This window comes from Triturus cristatus, chromosome 4_2 (assembly GCF_964204655.1).
Source record: "Triturus cristatus chromosome 4_2, aTriCri1.1, whole genome shotgun sequence".
Taxonomy (NCBI): domain Eukaryota; kingdom Metazoa; phylum Chordata; class Amphibia; order Caudata; family Salamandridae; genus Triturus; species Triturus cristatus.
In genome coordinates, this window is record NC_140586.1 from 840,595,879 (window position 1) to 840,621,415 (window position 25,537).

The 25,537-nt window shown below is 46.2% G+C and overlaps 1 protein-coding gene across 2 annotated transcripts in view; it reads left to right on the forward strand.

The window, feature by feature from the left end:
* LOC146835224 (E3 ubiquitin-protein ligase HECTD3-like) overlaps positions 1-10,023 on the forward strand; it is a 479,862-nt gene extending 469,839 nt beyond the window's left edge. The window contains exons 21-22 of one of the 2 annotated variants that reach the window (XR_014960692.1): positions 7,242-7,849; positions 8,671-10,023. Coding sequence is in view for 1 of the 2 variants with exons in the window: in XM_085602813.1 (XP_085458939.1) it covers positions 7,242-7,326 (85 nt within the window). In the remaining variant the exon portion in view is untranslated. Of the gene's footprint in view, positions 1-7,241 lie in introns of both variants that reach the window. The other variant, XM_085602813.1, reaches the window with a different exon arrangement.
* The last annotated feature ends 15,514 nt before the right edge of the window (positions 10,024-25,537 follow it).

The window sequence follows — 25,537 nt, forward strand, 5'->3', positions numbered from 1 at the left end:
GTCTTGCTATATCTCCTCCATCTAGCAAATTCAGGTCTGGCTCATACTTCGATCAAAGTTCACTTAGCTGCAATCTCCCATTTTTGAGGATCTTCCAAAGATTCTTCCTTGTGGTCAAACAGACTGATAAAACAGTTTCTTAAAGGTCTATTCAGAACTTTTCCTCCAGTAAAATCTCCACCTCCAACATGGCAACACAACATGGTACTTGCTTAACTTATGAAGCACCCATTTGAGCCAATACACAGAGCTGACTTAAAATTCCTTTCATGGAAAACTGCTCCTCTTCTAGCTCTTGCATCCGCAAGAAGAGTTAGTGAACTTCAAGCTTTCACAATACAAGAACCATTTATTCAATTTAAGAACGATAGTGATCCTTCATACCAACCCGAAATTTATACCTAAAGTCCCATCAGACTTTCATCTAAATGAGCCAATTATCTTAAAATCCTTCTTTACAAATCCACAAATGGCAGCTGAACGAGCCTTGCATTCTTTGGACTTGAAGCGCTGCCTTAAATTTTATCTAGACAGAACAAAATCCTTCTGCAAGTCTAATCAGCTTTTTGTAGCATACAGCTTACCCAGAAAAGGTTTCCCCTTAATGAAATAGAGCATATCTAGATGGATCTCTGGTGCTATTCTCTTCTGTGACCAGCAAGCTGGTCTACCGCTACAATTAAAAGTTTGTGCCCATTCCACTAGGGCAATATCTACATCATGGCGTTGTTTGCTGGCGTGCCCCTCTCAGACATTTATAGAGCAACCTGGAATACGCCCCATACATTCACTAAGCATTACTGCTTGGATTCCGAATTGATGGAGGATGCTGCGGTGGGACAGACGGTGCTATTTCAATAAAGGTGAGCCTTCCTTCCATCTTACAAACCTTTCTAATGCACATTTCTCTGTTCTCTTCTATTCGTTATGCCAATATTGAAAACTGCATTTGCTATATCGTATTTATTTGCTTATTTCATTACCTGCTTTTATATTTCATTCTCAAGAAATTTTTGTTGACTATTCATATATGTATGGCTTATGTACATGACGAAATGTGCTCATTACTGCTTTTTATTCTGATTCTAGCATGTAAATCTATGAAAGATACCCTAATAATGGATAAGAAATGAGTTACTTACCTGTAACTGCAGTTATCCAGTATTGGTATCTTTCATAGATTCACATGCGACCTGCACTCCTTCCCTTGGAAGGGCTCACATGCTCTCAGTTGTACCTCTGGATACGCACAGTGCTTATGAAAATCTGAGGGACTGGCGCTCCTTCCAGGAAGGGTCTAGGGGGTGGTGTCAGCTGATTGGTTGTTCTCTTAAGTTTGATCCTCTTTTAAATAAGGACTTAGATATGTTACTAAATAAGGCCTTAGACCCGTTGCCTCCTATGTCTAATGTGACATTACCCTTATAAATGTACCGGGGACTCCCATCTCATCGACGGGGAATGATTCAAGCATGTGAATCTATGAAAGATACCAATACTGGATAACTGCAGTTACAGGTAAGTAACTCATTTCTTCTGCTTTGAGTCGCCTGCTGGTATCTCGTATGACATTTTAATTTATCGAAGTTATTATCGCTATGCCCCGTGTCCTTGTGTCAGTCATTACTTTTTTTAGGGTGGTGCCACCCCAAGCATGAGAAAGAAACAGAAGTAAGATAGGGCCCACCGACCCCTGGGTGCATAGGACTTAATTATTCTTCATGACACTGGCCAGTAATTGGGACCGGGCGCGAGCACAACCACTTTAACGCTCTCCTAGAGCTAGTTATTAGCAGCTGCTCCAGGACGGCGTGGTCTCCCACGTATGTACGCTTATTTTTCCTCAAGGACATCAGATATATAAGGACAGGCCTGTGAACAGGAGAATGTGTCGTTTCAACCTGCTAGTGTGTCAGAGTGGCTGTTACTCTCCTGTGAGCCTTGGGAAAGCACTCTTCTAGTAGGTGCCATTTTGATTGAGACCTTGCACGTTCTGAAAGGCCTTTCTCTTTGGAAACCAGCTGCACAGGCCAGCTCGGAGGGTTCTGTTTTAGTTTCCAAAGAGGTAATGTATTCCTTTCCTTCTGAACAAGGGGACGAATACTTTGGGAAGGAACTTTTTTCTGATCTTTTTTCACAGGATCAAGAATAACATGGTGTCTCCTATGGAAGAATTACTAAGCACTTCTTGTGACCTGCTCTTAAGGCACTTTATCAAGGCTCCGTCCCTGGATCCTCCTATTCATGTCTTTGCTAAGGAGGTAATTTATAGAGAATGGAAAGATCCAGATAAAATTTCCATTCTGCGTCTTAAGCTCAAACTTTACCCCGTTAATCAAATGAGCAAAATTAGGTTGTAGTATGTGTTTGTTAATTGCTGGTGGCAAGTCTATTCGGGTGGCCCTAGATGGCAGAAGAAAGTATTTTAAAAGATCAAACTCATAAAACAATAGATGCATCACTAAAGAAAACTTAATATGGATACATCTAACCATGCGGTCTGGCATGCGTGTGGCTTATTGTTGCTAATCTCTCATTACTGATTTTAAAGTCTTATCTGAGCAGATTTGGAAGGGTATGAATTCCTCCTCTCCACTTGCAGCTATAAAACAACAAATACAATTTGTTTCGTATATATCCTTTGATGTTAATCATAATAATTACTATTTGTAAAACGTGAACATATCACCCCCTTAAAGGTTCCAAGACGGTGGGGGACGTCAGGGAGTGAGCTATTTCCCAGAGTCATATGATGCTGATCTGAGCTGCTGCCGGCACTGGGGATCGAGCCGTGAGCCCTGCACTCTGGCCGCTGCGCCACACCTCTCCCTCTATGTTCTGATGGCTTCTGCTATGGCTGAGGTCGCCGTGATGGCAGCTAGAAGAAATTTATTTCTGAGGGAGTGATGCCCATATTCCACAGCTTCAAGGATGCCCTTTGGAAGTGTGAAGCTCCTTGGTTCGGAGTTGAAAGAAAAGCTCCCCAAGCTGTTTAAAGAGAAGAAACATTCCTCCTCCAGCCGCCAAAATGCCTCTTCTTCTGATCGGTCATCTTACTGCAAGGAAGGTTGTGGTCAATCATCTAGGAGATCTAGTCAGCATCCTTCTTTCGCTTCCATTAGATGCTGTGAAAAAGGTTTTTAGGGACAGGGAGACCAAAAGAACATGACCTCTTCGCCCCAAAAAGACTCAATGATCCTGACTATCCAGGAAGTACCGTGGAGTGACCAGTTGAAGGTTAGATTCTCCATATCCGAGAGGTTTCGTAAACATCCACCTCCAATCCTTGGGTCAGACAAATTGCAAAACTTTGCCCATTGCTTTGGTTCCCTTCGTGAACTCCTCAAAGGATTTGTAACAGCGCACACCTCATAACAGTGGATTTCATGGATGCTTATCTTCATATACACATATTGAAGGGACAGTGGAAGTTTTTGAGGTTCACGATTCAGAACGACCATAATCAGTTCCAGATTCTTCTATTTGGCATGAAGTCCGCACCAAGAGTTTTCACCACAATTCTGGCTCCTGTGGTAGCTAACCTACACCTACATCTGTATTCCCCTACCTGGACAACTTGCTACTAAAAGCAGACACAGAGGAGGAAGCCATAAGGGCATAGCAGTAAATGAAAGAATCCCAGGAAATCCATGGCCATTTAACAAACTTCAGGAAGTACAACCTACTCACTCAACAAGATACAATTTTAAGCAGGGCTTTCTCTAGAACCAGCCTAGGGAAGGTTTTTCTTCTGGAACAAAGAACCTAAATGTTAAGATCTTCTTTGCAACATCTGCTGGCACAGGAACAGGTGATAACTCACACTTTGCTACACGTATACCGACACATGGAGGCATGTGTGTTCCCATGTCCCTTGGCCAGGCTCCATCTCAGACCACTTTTACTGCATCTTCCCAAACACTGGAAACCTTCCACGTTGGATTGGGAATATCCTGTTCCAGTGTCTCCTGTGATACGCCAACAACTACAGTTGTGGTTGAATCCTCCAAATCTCTTAAGGGGGCTTCCCTTTCATTCTCACTCCTCCTTGGTGATAACAATGGATGCCAGCGAGGAGGGCTGGAGTGGTGGCTGCTCATTGAAGACAATCCAGAGCAGATGGTCTGCTGTAGACAAACTCATGTCATGGAACTGGAGAGAAGTGTCAGCCACCAACAAAGCTCTGCTACATTTCCAAATGTTGATATTAACCCTTTATTTTCTCCTCAGAACAGGCAACACTGTTGCCATGGCTTACATAAACAGGCAGGGTGGCATGAGATATGGCCCTCTTAACCTCCTAGCTCAATGAATTGTGGGTTGCTCTGACCCATTTGTATCATCGAAACGGACAACTGCAGTAGATCAGCTCAAAAAAGTCTTCCACCCTCTCAATACTTCTATCTCTCTCCTCAGGTGTTTTTCCAGATGTGCTTTTGGTTCAAGAAACCTGTACTAGACCTGTCCACTTCAAGAGATGACACTCAATATCAAAGTTCTCTTTACCAGGAACAATAGAAGCGAACACTCTTTCTCTATCCTGGCCCCTTCAACTACTCTATGCCCCTTATTACTCAGGTTTTCTAAAGATCCAGACGGAGGCTCCTGAGGTTATCCCAGTCCTTCCGTTTTGGCCACTCTGATCAGGGTTTCCTCTACTGCAATGAATGTGGGTAGCACCATTCTGGAGAATCCCTCTGTATCCCTTGTGTCTTTCCTCTGTCTCTCACAGTTTGGCAGTGGAGAGGTTAAGCCTTCAAAGCAGGAGAACTCCAGAGCACATTCCCATGGTGGTGTTATAAGTGACCTTCAACTCTTTCCGCCTTTTCCAAGCGCTGGGGTGTCTTTCAGAGGTGGTGTCAACTCCTTTCTCTTTCGCCACTCGCCTCTGGCATCTCTTCTGAGCTGCAGTTGTTAACCAACGAGTTAAATAAGGATGTAGCATTATCCACCTTAATATCTCAAAGGGCCTCTATCCAAGCTTTCTTAGAAAGATACTCTGTTAGTTCAAAGACTGTTAGAGTGTTCCCAACTCTGGGCCTGTTAGCAACCCCACTGTTCCTATTTGGGATTTGCCATTCGTCCTGAGGGTACTACAAGAGGTCCCCTGTGAACTTATTCTGAGATTTACTTTTCTTCTGACCATTACATCTGCCAGAAGAATTGGTCAATTGGGAGCAGTGCCATATAACCCTCTTTTTTCCATCTTGGAATAGGGTCTGGTTTTGAGACCTAACCCTGCATTATTCTCTAAAATGTCATCTTCTTTTCATAGACAGCAGGACATTTTCCTTACATCGTTCTTTTCCTTTCCTACATCTTAGGAAGAACTAAACTTTCACCTCTTGAATGTCAAATCGGCTGTCACCATCTCCTTGGATCAAACTCAGATCTTCAGGAAGGCTGAACATCTGCTAGTGACCTTTGAAGGCTCAAATCAGGGGGGTCAAGGTTACCAATAGGACTATAATCAGATGGAGTCATTCCACATCTCCTGAACTTCTATGACTAAGGGCATTCAGGGATGTTCTAGCCATGGAGAGGCTACTTTTAGGGTGGAATATCAGTGTCCACTTGCCAGAGAGATGTAAGGCAGCCACTCGTGCTTCAGCTAATATCTTTTTCAAACACTACTGAATAGAGAATGTTTAACAGGAGGATCCTTCCTTTAATGAAGGAGTTTAAAGAAAAATCTTTTTGTTGAACAAAACAGCAGAAGACACAGCTGAACAGTTATTAGTTTGACATTGGTGGGTTACAACATTGGTATTCCTTACGTTTGCTTTTACAATCTGAGACATTTTCGATAGTGTGTGCCGACCTCTTTTCATTCAGTGATTCTACCAACCTCTCCTCCCTCCTGCTGCAGGGGACAAGCAGATATCGCCTCTGTATGTATTCCATGGTGCCCATTTACGATCCCATTTTTGTGGCATCCTCTGTTTTTGAAAACTTCTTTCTCCGCTATCATAGCCCTGTCCATGTCTGCCTCCCAGCCTTTTGCTAGTGGTGGTTCCCCACTCCCCATTTTTGTGCCATATTTCGTTTTGCGAGAGCCCATCCCAACGATGCCCATGATTTTTTAGTTTGTGTTAGGTCGTGGCTTCCCAGATGTTTAATAAACAAAGTTTTGGGGTGGCATTGAGTTTTTCCCCCTCTCGCTTCCCATCTCTGATGTGACCGCTACCCAGTATGTTTGAATGATTGGGCATTCCTATATCGTGTGGAAGAAGGTTCCCTCTTGGGAGCAGTTTCGTAGGCAATACGTGTCAGTTCTTCTTTTTATCTTAACCAGGACTGTCACTGAGAGGTAGACTCGGTGCAGGGTCTTGAGCTGAATTAGTCTGAGTCTCATGGGGATGGCGATTTCCCGGGGTGAGGCAAGTGCATCTCGCCAATCATCCTCTAGGTCACCCAAATCTATCTCTCATTGTGATGAAGGAGCTTTGAGAGCTGTTGTTTCTTCACGTGCTTGGATTTCTGTGAGCACTAATAAAATGGGAAAGCATTGGTTATTGTTTTACCTTCTATTATTTTCAAATTGCAGGCCTATGGGCGTTGGTATGCTCAAAAGTAATGATTGGGATGAGGACAGAGTGATGTAGGGATGATGCCTGGTTACTTACCGGTAATCTTCATTTTCTTAGTCCCGCGAGTCCTCAATACAGTCACTATGACTCACCCACCCCTCCATTTGCTGCCTTTCAATTTGGGCTTGGTATTACTTGAAGTGGCACAGGGTAAGTAATCCTTAAGACCCAGGCGTGGGTGGTTCCTATCTTACTTCCTGTTTTTTTTCTCCTTTGAGGGGTGAGGCCACCCTTAACAATAAAGTAATGATTGTGACGAGTACTCCTGGAACTAAAGATAATGAAGATTACCGGTCAGTAACCAGGCATGCCCTTGCATTCAAATTTCACACGACATACCGGCAAACGTCATTTACAGACAGCCTCATAATTTTGTATCTTTTTTGCAAAATTGTGTTACTCAAATTTAAGATTTTGGAAATTTTGCACATGCCTAATCACCACCATTAAAAAAAAAAAAAAAAAAGAGGCTGTTGCCTGTTTATGGCAGGCCCTACCCATGGACATTATACCAATGTGAAGCAATGCAGCAGATAGCGCTGCTCCTAATACATTAGAAGTGAACTACTGGTCAACTAAGAGGAGGAGGAAGAAGGAATGGCTTCTGGTATTGTGGTAATGTCTCACTTTCTTTAACTCTTTCTCCTCCAGTGCCAAAGTCTGTGAAGAGAAGCTGCGGTACGCCGCTTATAACTGTGTGGCCATTGATACTGATTTCTTACCTACGGAGGAGTGATCGAGCTGGACAACGAGTGGAGACATTGCTGATCACAGCGGAGATGGGCGGGCCAAGTGATTACCTAAAGAAGAATTGATTTGCACATTGTTACGGGTCTAACCACTGTCGCATAGAGTGGAAAGTTGCCTGATTATCTAATTTATAAAAAAGTGATCTAACCATGCTGATTTTTCAGTGCTATATTTCCAATTCTAGACTCTAAAGATACATTTCTGCCGCTTGGGAATATAATATAACGAATAATTTATTTGCTGCTGTTGCCATTATCTCTTGATGTTCTAAAATTGATACATTGATGGCCATAGAAATTTGTAAGATGGCAGTAGTGGATGAGGCAGTAAATAGCGTATCAATGATGGCCAAAGAGCAGAAGGATCTACGCTTCTCCAGCATTGACTATATCACAGATCCATATGCCCGAATTACTCCTTTCAGTCTAGCAATCATCTGTGTCTCATGGTTCAGCAGCTGTAGGATTATGCACTAATTTGCCAATGCCTAGGCCTGCCCACATAGCACAGCATGCATTTGTGTCTGCTTCTTCCCCCCCCTTGGCACTTTGGAACTGCAGAAGGGGCCTCAGATGCTTGTACAGTCACTTCTGTTATACGTATCACACCCATCCAAATTTTACACTGGTGTACTCTCAAGATGGGGTGGTACCTCCTTAGCATGTGGGCATGGCCCCATGCAAATGAGGAAAGACCTCTCCACCTACGCCTTATTACAAACACAAGCGCAGAGGCAAGTGGGCTGTCTGGGGATCACACTAACTGTGGGCAGAAAAGAGGTGGCTCATAGTGCACCTGCAAGGTGTCCTATGGGCCAATCAGATAACCCCCTGCAGGTAGGTGCAGTCTCTCCAAATCCTTTGTAAAAGCAAGCCAGGCTGTCACCTGCACAGTGGAAGGCTGAATGTCGGCTTCTCACTAATGAACTGTCCCCGGTTTCTCTGGGGAGTTATCCTGGTGGTAAGAAGTTGGAAGCACATTGACTATTATTTTATGCAACGTGGCGCAGAAAGGAAACTTGATGCACGACGTTGCTTGATGGGGAGAGTCCTGTAATGCTCCATATTTACAGCGATATGACGCTCTTCAGCTCTCTTCTGGCACTGGTGCCTAGCGCCGAGGCGAGCACCCCCTGCACCTTAGATGAAGGGTGCCTGCGCTATGGGTAGGATTGGTTTTGTGGAGGAGGCGGCACTTTCCTGCTCAAAAACAATCCTTGGAGACATACTCCTCTTTCTGTGTGTGCTTCAGAATACAACACACATGGAAGGAAGGAAGCAGGAGAAATGTGGATATTTGTTCTCGTTAAGCCTCTGTCAGGAAGAAGCAGCATTTTGGTGCAAACCCAGGACTACATTTTTTGCAGACCTGGGGAACGCCCATGCTGACCCAATGTAATGCCTAAACGACACAAAGTAATGCAAGGCAGCACAATGTGCTGCTTTGCGTTTCTTAGTATTTACTGAACCACACAATTCCATGCAAAGTGTCTTTGCATGGCTTAGTAAAGGGCTAAAAAGATTTAGCATCAGGCAGAGCCACAAAAATGACAAAACAATGATGCAAAATCATTGTAAATCTAGGTCATGGTCCAGCGTTTAGGTTGAAGTAGGCCTCCCATGGGGGAGTGTCATTCAGGCGTCAGGAGAAGGTGTTGGCTGTCGGATATTAGTGGAGCTCTGGGCAAGAAATAATGGGAATAAGATGGAGCGTGTGTGCTGTGTTAATGTCAGACTAAGACTACCTATCTATATACAACTGTACAGCGCCCTGACACCCGAAAGGGCCTTGTTCGCCCTAAATAAAACAGCATAAAGAAGGAGAACAAAGTGGTTCTTACTGAATGGACGATTCCGGACGTCAGTGACCTGCTTTCAACACTAACCTAGCTAAGCATCGCTCGATGCACCCATGCAGTATACTGGTCCAAATAAACAACCATTGTAGACTTCATTTAAATCTCTATCTGTGACACAGGTAACAGCCTGTCAACCTGGACTAATCAGGGCGGTGCGTTCAGTTCAAAATGCTGGACAAGATTCTTAGCACCTAGGTAGGAAGTGAGTCCTTACTGCTGTGTTTGCCTCAGTGACACTAATATCCTTTACTAATCTTCATTATAGACCAGTATTTATTAATCCTCGCTAAATTATCAGCGGTAAACCTGACTGCGGACCTGTTGAGTAACACATCTTTCTACACTCATCAGTTCAGGGCAAGCCGCCATTTCTTAAGAAGCGTGCACACCAGGGTAGATGCCCAAACGCACAACCAGCAGCAATGCTGTACTTGGCGCGATCTTCAAGCATGACCATGCTGCACAGAGTGTTCTTTGACCCAGTGTGCAGTGTACCCATGGTTTCCCCACTCAAAGCAATCGATTTATTGTCATTGACCAACCAGTTTTCTTTTTTACTTTTTTGTGCTTTTCTTGTCGTTTTCTCTGTTCCAATGTTGATTCATTTTGCATAATGTGTTTTAACGTTTTTATAAATGTCATGCATATATTTCTGTGTTCATGTATTTTTAAAACAACTGTTTTGGACATACAGCCTTGAGAAAGCCATGGGCCTGTGTGCCGACCCTGGGGCAAAACACGTATTAGCTAGCCCTTTTCCATCTGAACATAGTATCGATATTGATATCGGAAACACCTCTGAAATAAATCTCTCTTTTAAATTAACGGAGCACCTGTCTATATTTCAAGATTGAACATTAGAGATTCACCTCAAATACCCGCAAATTCATACAGTGCCTACCCTATAACTTTCAAAATACAGCCGCAGATGTGAATGAATGCGACAGAGAAGGGATAGAGGAGAAAACTGAAGGGAGAGCTGGCAGAAATAACAGTGAGAAGTCAAGGAAACTGGATCTGAGGAGGAAATGGAAGGAGACAATGAACTAAATGAAACGTCATTGAACGGGGATCACTGATAGAATATCGGAAACAAAAATATTGTGTGGACAGAATATCGGGTCAAAATTATCGAGGACCAAAATATCGAGAAGGTAAGTGCCAATTGGTAAGTATAGATTTACTATGCTTAACTTCACATCTACGTACCTTGAAGATAGATATATCGTCAAGATACATATATGGGGCATATTTGTAGTAACACTTTTTTTACCTATAGAAACTTACCTTCCAATATTTTTGTGCTCGATTTTCCTGATTCTTGAATATTCTTGTATTTTTTCTATGGTGTAAGATTACTTCTGAAACAAGAGTCAACCATATAAGGATTCAAGAGTCTCAGCGGAAAGGCTTGAAATATTAGCACTGTTGCATGTTTAACAAAGAGAAAGGTTCCTAAAGCAAGAGTGGGTTCATCTCAGAAACTAACGTGTTTGTGTCTCTGAAACCTTACAATATACACAGCATGATGGAGCCCAGTTCAAAGAGGGTTGCCGTGCTTTTTAACAAGCATCTCTGAACTGGGCTCCACCATTCATTAAGAACACTGCTGTAGCCACAGGACGCGTTCGGTTCACCCAGTCTGCATCCTGGAGCATGAACACCTTTTTAGCACAAATCTTTAAAATGGATTATTTCTGAGCACAATTCAGTAATCAGGAGCATCTCCATAAGTACAAGCCGCACACCACACTTTTTTAGCTGATATTTTTAGCATTGAAATAATGTGATATCGTTACCTGATTAAGTCAACTAGCATTTCATTGACACATGTTTCCAAATTGCATGACAGAGCAGTCACCATGACACCACTGGAATATCCTTTCTTGGCATAGACAATGATGCACATGTTTCAAGTTTACAGGCATGAACAGTGCTGTTCAGTGACTCCAGCCTTTATGCTTCATTTTTTAGGAGTTTAAAAATGACCCTGATGAAGGGCTCCCAGTAGCCCAAAATGCATCGGGACTAGTAATTGGGAATATAATTTTGGAGCTTTTCAGTTCTACTGTTTTCAGTTCTAATTCATGTGGTTTAAATCATTTAAAGTAAATAAATTCAATGTATGGAAACAGGACCAACTTGTACCAGACTGATTTAAAGTGAACTAACTGACACACGCTGTGCATTGAGGGGACCCCCCCCCACCGCACCCTCCAAGGGGAGTGCTATTTTCAGTCTTTTCCCATGCTTATGGATCAGTGAGCGATACCCGATCTGCACACACAACTTTATGAAACCATAAGTGAGAGTATAAGTGAGAACAAACCTGGTGTGCATGAACCACCGTCTTGTATGATAATAAAAGTGCCCACCCCAAAAGATCTCTCCACTTCTCTCTCCCTCTAACCATGCCAGCTCATCACCACAGCTATACACAAAATCTCAAATTGGACAAACCATTGCAATAACCAACTTAGCAGGCCAGAATAATAAGAAATACCATAAATGGCACCTGCAGAACTGTTCAAAGTTACCAGCATAGTGAAAATCATAAAATTGTATGTCTGTCTCTTACACTTCATCATCCAGCAGACTGCTATGCACTGCGTCCCGTAACACGATAACCACACCTCAGTGATCATCACGCACCACACGGAAACACTTCCCACTTAGGATCAAAACAAAGATGTCATCCTGCCAACCACGCACACTACACGATGTAGCATGCTACTCATGTAGGCAAGTGCTTCAGCGACCCATGTAAGGGTGGGAAGCACTATATAAATGCTGCAATACACAATCTGTGCTATAAGGATTTCCCAATTTGTGTGTGTGCTGTTGAATGCAGCACACATAAAAGAGGGACAATGAGGAGAAATGAAAACATTCCTCATTGTTATATCAACTTCAAAGAAGCACAGGATTGTGGCGTAAACTCATGTGTACAATTCTTTAAAGATAGGAATTTGCATCAATCAATCAATCATTTGTAAAGCGCACTACATACCCGCGAGGGTCTCAAGGCGCTGGGTGCAGGGGGGCGCTATTGATCGAACAGCCAGGTCTTGAGTATCCTCCTGAAGGTCAGCAGGTCTTGGGTCTGTCGTAGGCTCAGTGGGAGGGTGTTCCATGTCTTGGCGGCAAGGTGGGAGAAGGATCTCCCGCTGGTTGTTGTTCTTCGGATGCATGGGACGGTGGCGAGTGAGAGGTCGGCAGAGCGTAGCTGGCGGTTGGGGATGTAGAAGGAGAGACGTCTGTTGAGGTAGGCTGGGTCGGTCTTGTGGAGTGCTTTGTGTGCGTGGATGAGGAGCTTGAAGGATATGCTTTTGTTGACGGGGAGCCAGTGCAGGTTTCTCAAGTGGGGGGTGATGTGGCCGTGTCGTGGTACGTCGAGGATCAGTTGCGCCGAGGCATTTTGGATGCGTGGTAGACGTTTGATGAGCTTGGTCGGGGCTCCAGCGTAGAGGGCGCAACCGTTGTCGAGTCTGCTGCTGACGAGGGCCTGGGTGACTGTCTTTCTTGTATCTGTCGGGATCCATCTGTAGATCTTGCGGAGCATGCAGAGGTTTTTGAAGCAGGAGGAGGAGACGGCGTTGACTTGCTTGGTCATTGAGAGCGTTGAGTCGAGGATGATTCCCAGGGTGATTGCTTGGGAACACCCATACACCATCCATGGAATTCCCCCTTGACACAAAATAAGCAAGGCAGTACATAGTGCAGTTTTGTGTTACTTTAGGTTACAATCCAATGCAAACGTGATCTGCGTTGAATTGTAACTTCCACCACTACACTTGGTGTCGTGTTTGAGGTAAAAAAGTAATGCAACCCTAGCCCAAAATATTTTAAAATCTGGGCCCAAATGTCAAAAGTACTAATGCAGTGAAACCTTTGCCCAGTACAAAATAGTTAAGCAATTCTGCCACAGCGTATGCCAAATTATGCGCATAATTTGTATTTTCTTGTCTCATAATTTAGTCAACTGTGCTGCATAATTTGGTCCTCCTCATTCCATAATTCCAGTGGCCGTGATAATCCGACTTACCTACCAGGTACCACCACTGAAATACAATTATTGTCCACCATTTGTGCTCGCATACATGTGTATCACTTTTTGACTGCAGCACATACCAAAGCAATCCACAGCCTTTGAATTCATATCTTTGCAGCATGGATGCTTGTTTCTGGTCCAGGGAGGACCTTGCCTGGCAGTTTGGGATGGAATATTCCCATGGGGAGCAGGGTCAAGACTGATTTGCAAATGGCTGGATACAAACTGGGGTGGTGTGTTGAGGAACAAAAACAAAGGATTAATCCTAGATCTGTGGAATGTTTGATTTGTTCAACATTCTGTCCATCATTTGTTCTTCTGACATGAAACTCCTCGGGTACGTCCCGAGTCCGAGACCACCTGTTGTATTCTATAGGGGGGTATAAATTAGGGTTTGCCATCGACTCTTTTAAAATCCACAGAGTTTTGAGAGACGTCAAGTGGAAACACTTAACCAAACACAAGGGGCAGGACGAGGAACCCCGAAGATTCCCCTATTTATAGCCACTGTGAGAGTGCTTCATTACCCTCGCGATGATTATAGCAGTATGGACACATGAAAAAGAAAAAATGACATGCATAAATATACTAGAAGACCTCTGAGATTGGCATAAACCCCCATTGGCCACAAGAGTATAATCTAGTTAAAGTGTGGTCCTGATGTGGATATGGAATTTTTTTCACCCACCAAAACGTACTGATTTTAGGAGGGATCCTAGTCCGCTACACAACAACTACTGAAATAGATATTTTCCTGTTGTGATTTGTGGTGTATGTGTGGCGTGGCTGGGATTGGTATAAATTGTACATATGAGAGCATGTGTTTTGGGAATGAGTGAGTGAAATGTTGGATGGGGTGACAACAATTATGTATATAACAATATTGTAACATTGTGCACTGTTAAATGTTTTAATGGAAAATACACAAAAACATTGCAAACAACACTGTGTGTATGTGATGAAAAAGTATTGACATTTATACTTAGCAATGAATGATAAAAAGTAAAAAAAATAAAAAAATTGCTGATATGTATCTACTATTAATTGTCAGAACCTGTTTTTGATCAGTCCACTATGCACTTTGAGCTATAACAGAAGAAATACTGGTTGTGTTCAATAATGTGTTCTGTTTATGGTTTCTGTTTTCCTCTTGATCCCAGACCTAAAATTAATTAATTAGGGGGTACCTTTATTTCATATGGGGCATCACGCTTTGTGACACTCCACTGGCACGAAGTGTTGATAAGTCTAGCCGTGATTCCCCAAGTGATAGAAGCATCAACTAACCTTGCAACCTAAGGTTGCCTTTAATCTCTCTTGTTGCGGTCTCAATGACAAACTTAGCAAAACACTTTGTGTCTAAATAAGACACAAAGTGTTTTGCTAAGTTTGTCATTGAGACCGCAAGAAGAGAGATGACGCAGCCATGTACGGTTGAGGTCTGGCATGACGTCACTAGAAAATTGGGATGGTGCCTGTGGGAGCCCGATATTTTAGGTCATCTCAGCGCTTGTCTGGGGTTCGACAAGTGGTATTTGATCGGAATCTCCACGATCAGAGATATCTGGGTTAAGGGGAGGCTGGCATCGTTCCCGGAGCTCCAAGCTAAATATCAACTGGCTCCGTCAGAGACGTTCAGGTACTTACAGATCACGCACACGGTGTCTTCAGCGCTGCCTAAAGACAGTCCTCTTCCCGATTCGTCCCCTCTGGAGGACCGCTTGTTGTTGGATCCCATGGACCATAAGGCCATCTCTCTCACCCACAAGAAATTGGTCAACAATCGCCCTGACCCGATGTTGAAACTTAGGGAGGGGTGGGACAGAGATCTGGGTGAAATAGAGGATGACATGTGGCGGAACGCTCTAGTTTCACCCTGAGAAATAGCCATCCCCATGCACTTGCGCCTGCTCCAGCTCAAGAACCTTCACCGAGCATATTTAGATGCCAAACTCCTGTTCCGGCTGGGTAGACGCCCCGATCCACTCTGCCTCTGACATTGCAATCAAGAGGATACTTTTGTCATATTTTATGGGACTGCCCACACATACAAGACTACTGGGTAGAAATCGCCCGCCAACTTGGGAGAGCGTGAGATAAATCCCTTGAGCTGTCACCCCAATTATGCTTACTTAACATATGGGGGGCGTCCGATCTCACGCAGGTTGAACAGACATTGGCCTCTAAAGGTTTCATTATTGCGAAGCGGAATATTGCACAACACTGGGGGGTGGCCACAGTCCCGCGCCTGGCTGACTGGGCGCAGGACATGGATACTGTCATGGTGGCTGAAAAATCAGTATTCAAGAGTAGAGGCTGCCCCAAAAAGTGGGACCAGAAGTGGGGGAAATGGAATAGGTACAGAGGGGACATTGCATCTCCCCAATGGTGGAACTCCGGAGGGACAGACAAGCGCTGATGGCCCAGGTGACGGCGGAGGTGCTGGCTACTCCCCCTTAGGTAATGTTCTAGATCTCTCCGTCCCCTACTCCCTATTCACTGTTTGCCTGCACCCGATACATAACTTGATCTTTCTTTATTCCCAGGAAATGTATAATGATTATTTTTTGCATGGTCCCCATTTTGCCATGGGGTGAATGGCATTATGTAACAGATATGTCTGTATTGGAAGGGGTATTTCTCACAGTGACTATATTTTGTATGTACCGGTCTTTGGTTGGTGTGAAAAATCAATAAAAAAGTTTAATAAAAAAAAAAAAAGAATGTGACGCAGCACTGCACAGCATGGCATTTGGCTGCGCCGCACCACTTTCAAAGCACAGGGATGCATCATATTTACAACAATATCCCTGTGTTTTGCCCCGTGCTGGTGCTCAATTGGCTGCCATGCTCCTGTGCAGGCACCCATGCGCCATGGTGCAAGGGTGTCTGCATTTAAGGGGAGATTGTTTTTTGAACAGGAAGGTCTCCCTCCTTGCACAAAAAACAATCAGATGAGGTGTTTTTCTCTTTCACATGCATGATTCTTCCCCTTCGTCATGGTGGGAGTCCCATGCTAACAGTAGAAATAGTAGTACTGAAAATTGAATTGAGCACTCTCAACCTAAGTTTATAACATCCAAAGTTCAGCCAATCACAGCAGAGACCTCAGAGTAACCCTCTTCACAGAGCCACCACACCTCAGATTTCTTACCGCACGTCATGTGATTAGGAGTCTCTCTGAGCTCTGCTCAGTGACAGTTGACTTTTTCAACTTTTGACCTCCAGCTTATAGCTCAAGATATTTCTTTCTGTGACTTTCATGAGGCCAGATGAAAAAGGGTTGTTTAGGCCCTGTAAGTCTTGTGGCACTGGCAAATCTAGACTTTTCTCAGAAAATCCCCACAAGCAATGTCGACAGCTGCTACAGCAATGGCGACAACATCGACGGTCACTACGTCGACGACCGCAGTTAACTCTGATGACGGCGTCACCGTCAATGAGACCATCTTCAACGACGAGACCTTCGTCAACGATCCTTCCTCCGTCGACGACCACTCCGTCGACGACGACGTCCTCCTTTCCGCCGACAGTGGTGGTGTCAGCGTCGACAACGTCGACGGTACCGTCGAAGGGAGAAAAAATCCATTTGGGACTTTATAAGGTTCAGGATTGTTCAAAATGTTCTCCGCTACCACCTACACCTTTGCTTGACTTCCAGGAGTCTGAGTATGACAGCACGTTTGGCCCTGCATATAGTCTTTCCCAACTAAAAGTCAAATGTCAGGACTTGGAGGACATTAATCCATCCTCATACCTTGCAGGAGAGTATTCTTTCACTGACTCGGTTACCGTTCAGCAGGCAGATTCTTTCCAAGAGTGTTATCCCTGTGAGGAAGAGAAGAGGTTGCTTACCATTTTAGGGAACCATCTATTAACGTTCCAGAGTCATTGGTAACAAACTTACGTCACATGCTAAATGACTACTATAGATGCTTTCCTGAGGCAAATGCTCCGCAACATCCTCCACCGCCTCAGCAGGCCCCGGTGGAACATGCAGGACAAGTGACTCATAGTCCCACGAGGGAAAAGGTTTTACCTCCTCCTATCGTTATCCCTGATGATTCACAAAATGTGGGCCAACAACAGATAGAGAAAGAATAGATACACACTGATGTTGACACCCTTGACGAATGGGATGATTACGTAGTTCCCACACTGTCATCTCCTATCCCTCTTCATGCAGACTCTCCCCTTGCTGACATCGGTACCTTTCATGACCTTTTAGAACGTGCCTTGAGGCACTTTGATCTACCCATACCAGTTCAGCAAACCAAGTGTTTCTTATATGACTTTAAGCCAGGCACTCAACAATCCATTAGGGCAATTCCCGTAGTGGATTACTAATGGCAGGAAGGTCTAAAACTGATGCGGACACCGGCTTCTATCCCAGTAGTAATACCAAAGCTGGTTAAAAAGTACAGAGCCCCGGATAATTCACCCACATGCTTCATGGGTCATCCTAGACCGGATTCAGTGATCATGCTGGCTGCTCAAAGAAGAGCTAAAAATCCGGCATCTCTATTATCTGCACCTCCGGATAAAGAAGGACGTCGGCTGGACGACATAGGGAAGAGGTTTGCCGGCCTGGCAGCCCCTTCTATAAGAGCCTCCAACGCTATGGCCATTCTGGGTAGGTACGACCATCAGATGTAGGACATCCCTTCGCTCCTAGAACATCTTCCCGAAAATAAGAAAAAGGAAGCAAGGGATAGCTTGTCGGAAGGGGAAAGTGCTTCCACTGATAGAGATTGCAACAGATAACCTCTTCGACTTTATTCCTGCAAATGGCAGGAGCAGCGGTGTTGAGGCGTCAGGGGTGGCTCAGGGCAACTAGCTTCCATCCTGAGGTCAAGGCTATGGTGCTAGATATGCCTTTTGACGGCGAATGCCTATTTGGAAATCATATAGATGAAGCCCTTCAATCCTTAAAAACGGACACAGACACAGCTAAATCCCTGGCAACACTACAACAACGTCGTTTCCAGTTCTTTCGGGGCACAGTTCGAGGGCAGTAAGCATCCAGACCACAGTTCCAACAGCAGTTCCAACATTACCCTCAAACTTCCTATCAGGCGTACAACCAACCTTACAGGTGCATCGTCCTATTCACGACCCACCGGTCGTAAAAAGCAGCAATCTGCCGGAAGACAACAAGATTCTCACAAGAGGCAATGAGTTTCTCCAGGCCCCCACCACTACAGTTCCACAACAATTCAAACTAACCTGCTCAAAATTTTTAAAAACTTGACATCCATCTCATCGGACAGATGGGTTTTGGATGTCTTCCGTCACGGTCACACCCTAGAGTTTGTTCAGCATCTTCCAACTACCCCTCCTCCGAAGGTACTACATCGTCATCTGCCAGATCTCAAGAGGGAAATAAAAATTCTTCTTTCCAAACGTGCCATAGAAAAGGTACCCTTACGTCAGCGCAATCAGGGGTTTTATTCCCACTTTTTGATCTTAAATAAGACAGGAAAATGGAGGCAGGTCTTGGACCTCCGGTTACTGAACTAATTCATCAAAAACCAATCTTTCAAGATGTTGTCTCTGCAGGACATCCTTCTTCTTATGGAAAAAGGAGATTATCTGTCATCTCTCGATCTTCTCGATGCTTATTTTCACATCCCCATTCACCCCAAGCATTGAAGATATCTCAGGTTTGAAGTGGCGGGGTGCTATTATCGGTTCAGAGTGCTTCCCTTCGGTTTGAAGTCCGCCCCCAGAGTCTGCACCAAATGCATGGCACTGATACCTGCCTTTCTGAGAAGCTCAGGTCACCAGGTATTCCCCTACCTGGACAATTGGTTAATAAAAGCTCCTTCCTTTCAGGCAGCTAGGAACTCTAATCAAACTTGCCAGAATCTCTTCCAGTCTCTGGGTCTCCACCTCAATCTGGAAAAGTCCTCTCTCATTCCTTCCAATTCTCTGACTTTCCTAGGAGCTCGCATCGATACAAATCTCGGCAAAGCTTTTCCAACTCTCGAAATGGTCTTGCGTCTCCAGGGAATGACACGCCTTCTAATGTCAAAAAGGTCAGTTTCTATCAGAAAGTACAAATCTCTGCTGGGGATGATGTCCTCATGTATTCAACTAATTCCAAATTGCCGTCTTCGTATGCACCCAATGTAGGAGCAATTGGACACTCAGTGGGTTCAATCCGAGGGGCCATTCAATGACACGATTCAAATCTCGACGGCTATGAAAACTGCAATGTCTTAGTGGCAGATCAAGGAAAACATGACTCGGGGCCTGTCCTTCATTCACTCAACTCCTCAGTTTGTAATGACGTGGGATACGTCCATGGAGGGCTGGGGAGCTCACCTCCAAGAGCTTCAAGTGCACACAAAATGGTCCAAACAGGAATCAAAATGCCACATAAACCTTCTAGAGATAAGAGCGGTGTTCTTGGGCCTCAAAGCATTCTTACCTTGGATTCGGGGATCTCCAGTTCTAGTCCGGACGGACAATACGACCACCATGTTTTATCTCCAGAAACAGGGTGGCAATAGATCTCTCTCTTCAAGCACAAGAGATTTGGGAATGGCTTTTCCTCAACCAAATTTCACTCCGAGTGGAGCACGTGCCAGGAGTCCACATTCAGTGGGCCGACTCTCTCAGCAGGGTGTCCAAACAGTGCCACGAATGGGAGCCCAACGAGCAGATGTTGCAGATAGTCTTCCGGTCTATTTGCTACGTACCTTAACAAAAAGTTCCCCTTTTATGCAAGTAGGACTCAGCCAGGATCGTGAGGAGATGCTTTTCTGCTCTCCTGGACAAGAAACTTTGCCTACGCCTTCCCCCTCTTTCCTCTCATTCCTCGAGTTCTCCAAAAAATAAAACGGGAGCCATGGCACATAATTCTTATTGCTCCTGGGGGGCGCTAGGTGGCGCAAGCGAGGAATGGCTGCCTGGTGGTGAAGCTCCCGCAGCCCAATGTCTGAATCCGCTAATAATCCTTTCTAAATGCCGATAGTGGCACGCAAAATATAGGGCAACGACAGCTGAAGCCTCGCTGACCTACTCGCGTGAGCTCCAACAGCGGCAGAGGCGGGCGGAGTCTGCGGGCGGCGGCGACTGCAATAGCCGGTAGGGGGATACACCCGGTCGGAGGCTGGACCCGGGGGAAGCACGGCTACGTGACACCGCGGCGCCCACGTGGCGTATAGGCCGCGGCTGCCTGGGAACGCCGGCAGGATCGGAGCTCTGCATCCTTGGCCTGAGAGGCGCAGTCGGATGGTGAGTCGGCCATCGGTGAGGGTGGCACGGTGTGGATTGGCGGCAGTGTGCGTGAGGCCACTGCTGTGCGGCCCGATCCCCCCTTCTGGCCGGTGAGTGAGGCGGGACGAGATGCGACCAGGAGCTGACCCGGAGATGCGCTAGCTGGCCGGAGAGATCCGTACTGAGGCCCAGACGAGAGAAATTGCGGGTGCGGGTGACAGCGGGAGGATATATCGGCAGTCAGGCCAGGATCAGCCATTACGTGAGTCCCGAGCGGAGCGCTACGAGCGAAGCGCGTAGAGAACAGCACCTCGGAGCTAATGCAGCGGCAGAACTACTGGCAGGCTCGGTGAATGTACAGCGGTCGCCTACTGCAACTAAGAGGTGATAGTACCGGAATGTACTGCTAGTGGGCCCCTGCGGTGTACGTATAGACATCTTGAAGTCGACAAAGCCTGGAGGGTGCAGCTTGATCGGGGCCCGCTTGAAGCCTAGGAATCAGCGCTTGCCTAGGCGATGCGGCCTGAAATTGCCCTGGTGTGCTTAGATAGAGGGACGGGATCAACCATCGCATCGGGGGATCTGTACGGACACTGTGACGGCTTCTACACATGGGGCCCGCATGTCACTGAGTCTTCAATAGCTGACACTTCTGAATGGTGTTTGGGCTCATGGTAACAGTGGTGAATGCCTGTGGATGAAACTGCGGAGGGCGCCCTAGGAAGTGGATACGGTGCGTGACCGGAGCTGTGCGCCGCTCCCGGGGGGGGGGGGGCCATACAATCCTGAGTGAAGACGCCATTTTTGAGAAACCTGCGGGCACCATGTGGTAAGCAGTGGTAACTTGCAGAGAGGCGGCCTGACGGTGAGGCCAGGCGACTGTTTGCGCAAACATTGAGGCGGGCATGGTTGAGAGCGGGTGAGACCCTACCCCGGCGTTCAGTGTAACAGGCACTACTGCAACCACTACATAACAACGTGATCGACAACGGGAGTAATGAAGGGGAAGAGGTAGGCTCTCCTGCCATTGATTGGCGGCGCTGTTGAAGGGTCATATACCACGCTTAGATGCAGCTAGAGCGGTGGTGCGGCCAGCGCTGGGCTACAATCCCTGAGAAGACCACTGGCAGAGGACAGAATGGGGAAGCCGGACGCTCGACAGCCTCGGTTGCAATTTGAAGCCAAAAAATATTCCAAAAAGCTCCCGGAGGGTGACATGAGTACCGCAGACCTCAGAGCCCGGGAGCCACCGGTAGAAGCTGATGCTGACATGAAAACCATCCTCCTGGAAGTGTGCCAGGGCATAGCTACCATTGCGGGCAAATTGGACGATATGAATACACGGATGGAAAGCATTGCGCGTAAACTAGACGGCCATGAGGACCGACTCAAGGAGGCAGAGAAGAGAATTTCAGACTCGGAAGATGCTACTGCACATGTACAGGACACTATGGCTCAGATGGAAAAATTGCTGAAAGTCATCGCTGCAAAGGGTGAGGACATGGAGGCGAGGAGTCGCCGCAACAACCTTAGACTCCTAGGTATACCTGAAAGCACCATCACAGGTACGATGGAACTGTATGTAGAAAAACTACTATTGGCGACGATAGGGGCGGACTCCTTCTCTTCTCAGTTTGTGGTGGATAGAGCGCATCGATCGCTAGGGCCTAGACCTCTGGTGGGTGGCACGCCACGTCCTATCATAGCCCGCTTCCTTAATTATAGAGATCGGGATGTGGCTCTTCGAATTGCGCGGGAGGAAAAACAACTCCACTACGAAGGGGTCAACTTCACTATATATCCGTATTTTACTGCTGCAGTTCAGGAGGATAGACAGAAATTCCTTCCAGTGAAACAAAAGCTGAGGCAAGCGAAAATAGATTACGCCTTGCTATACCCGGCCCGCCTCCGCATTACATATCAAGGGAAACAAACATTTTGCACAAAGCCACAACAAGCTGAAGACTTTTTGAAGCAACTGAAACGGCGCACCAAACCTCCACACACTGCCGAGAACTCTCGTTCACCCACCACATCGGATATTGATTGACCAAGAGAGCTGGAGGCAAATGGATGGGCGCATGTTAGCAGTTCCAGGAATCTGCGCTTAGCCTTCGACCGAATGTGCCCCTCTTGCCCTTCTAATTTTTACTAACAAGACACAACATGATTTCGGCATTGAAGAACGGATATAGATTACATCGGACACCCTTGCTCCCTCTGGGAAGTGCGGTACGCTATCCCACACCCATGGGAACGTAGGGGCTGCTTGTGAGCCGCCTGAAAGATGGACTCCACTTGGGAGAACCCTCTAAGTTTTGTTTTCTCTTTGACCACCCCTAGCAAGGGGAGTTTACCAGCCCCGCTAGTGCGGGCTAACCAGGGTTGGGAGGGGGGAGGGAATTTCATTACTGGCATGATTGGGATGCTACAGTGGGAGGGGGGAGGAGGGGAGGGCAGTTGGAGTTTATCAGATTTTATTGTGATGTTCTTAGAAGAGCAGTCAAGTCAATGCACAAATGGAACCAGGGAGTTAGGCGTGACATTAAGAAAAGCTCCCGTCAAAGCTGATGGAAAATGTGGGCACTGTGACGACTATTAACCATGTGGGAGTTCTGTCCTGGAATGTGCGGGGATGGGGGATCCTCGAAAAAGACGTCAAATACTTTCCTATTTGGATCACCATAACGTTAGTATAGCGTTTCTGCAGGAAACTCACTTTACACCACAGCGACAAATACCATTTGCAGGGCAGTGGGCAGTTTACAGGCTGTTCTCCTCATACTCCACCTATGCCACGGGCGATGCGATTCTTATTAAGAGGAATACGCCCTTTGTGCCACAGGGAGAGTTGGTAGACCCACAGGGAAGATATGCAATTGTCTGGTGCAGGCTGGGGACTGACACGGTAACGCTGGTGAGCTGTTAAGGCCCAAATGTAGATTTGCCTGACTTTTTCACAGTCCTATGAGGAAAAATAATGGCGTTGGACACCACGCATATCATCTGGGGCGGGGACTTTTACGTAGCCTTAAACCCTAGCATGGACAGGTCTACGACACTACCCCATCACTATACCCGTTCGCAGGCAACGATGCGAGCCATCTTGGAAGAGGGGGGGTTAATAGATACCTGGCGGCATATGAACCTGAGCTCCACAGAAGGTACACACTTTGTGGCGAGTGCGGCGTCGTGGGCCCGGATTGACTACTGCCTCACATCGAAAAGCTTGGGACCGTCTATTGGAGCGGTGCATCATTTGCCCCGCACATACTCTGATCACTCACCGGTACACCTGATGCTGAACTTACTGGGGGGTGAAATGCCAAGATGTAGGTGGCGACTACAACCCACAGCATTCCTGGATGCGGTATTTCATGCTGAACTAGAGGAGGAGATTCGATGCTTCTTCCAGAGGAATAAGGGCTCAGTCCGGTCGACAGGAACCATATGGGAAGCGTTTAAAGTAACGGTCAGGGGAATGTGTCTCTCTAAAAGCTTCGGGGTGCTACGCGATATTAGGGGACGGCTTCGGCGGCTGGAAACTGAATTGAAGGCACTGGAGGCGCGAATGGTAGGGGGAGACAAGGAACAGGCACCAATTGAATTTCGGGACAAGCTATCAGATTATATTGACATAGCGAATCGAGAATCCAAGTTTTTGGGGAAATACTGGCAGGCCCGGAGATACGGGGAGGGAGAACGCCCTGGGAAGATGCTGGCGCAGGTCATACTGAAACCCAAATGTTCTAACTATATCCTTGAAATTATGGACTTGGCTGGAGACTTGCGTCGAAACGCGATGGATATACAGGCTACCTTCATAGATCACTACACTACATTGTACACCACACAGCGGGGGGACCCTTTGGAGCTCGAGACATTCCTGGGCTAAGTCGCACTGGGATGGCTGGAAGACCATCATCGTGAGTTTTTATGTGCCCCATTCGAACTGGATGAAGTGCGCGAAGCCATAATGCAGCAGAAGTCTGGCAAAGACCCGGGCCTCGATGGGATTCCTGCTGAATTTTATAAAACTTACATAGATATCATGGCCCCTATATTGAAAGAACTTTATGAGGAGTCCTTGGAGTGCGGTACGCTGCCCCCTTCTATGAGAGAGACCTTGATCACATCTATTCTGAAGCCAGGCAAGTAGCCCCAGTACTGTACCTTCTACAGGCTATTGTCGCTTCTAAACTGCGACACCAAAATCTTGGCGAAACTCGTAGCGAACCGGATCCTCCTTTTGATTGATAAGCTGGTACTGCCAGATCAGGCAGGTTTTATCCCTGGGAGGGCGACCTCACATAATCTCTGTACGTTATTCTCAATAGTCCAGAATGTGTCGCCTGAGCCCCCCTTAGCAGCGATATTCTTAGACGCTAGAAAAGCGTTTGACTCAGTTGAATGGGACTATCTTATTACTATACTGTTCCGAATCGGTTTTCCCCCGGGGTTTGTGTCTTGGGTGCAGCTGTTATATCACCAGCCAACTGCTAGGGTACTCATTAATGGTCGTACGTCGCCTGCTATCCGCATTACTAGAGGGACTAGACAGGGATGCCCGCTGTCCCCCCTGTTATTTGCCCTTGCGATTGAACCACTGGCGTGAAGGCTACGACAGCATCAAAATGACAGGGCGCTCCGCTGCCCACTGCGCCAAATACTGATTTCGCTATATGCGGATGACCTGACGCTGTATGTACGAGACCCCCAGCATAACCTGAACCCTATATTGCGAGAATTCATAGCTTTTGGAAAACTCTCTGGAATTCATATTAACTGGGAAAAATCGCAACTCTTTCCCCTGACAACAGCAGTGGTTAGGTTCCCTCTGGACTACCCGCTTGCATGGTGCGATACAGATCTGAAATATTTGGGGATTCGAATTTCCGGAGATTGAGAAGAAATGATCTGTCTTAATTATGGCACCGCCCTACATTGCCTCACTGATATTACGCGGTGGATAGCCCTGCCCCTGTCTATGGCAGGCAGAGCCTCATTGATTAAAATGGTGATACTGCCGCAATTTTTATACCTTTTTCTGAACCTTCCTTATCA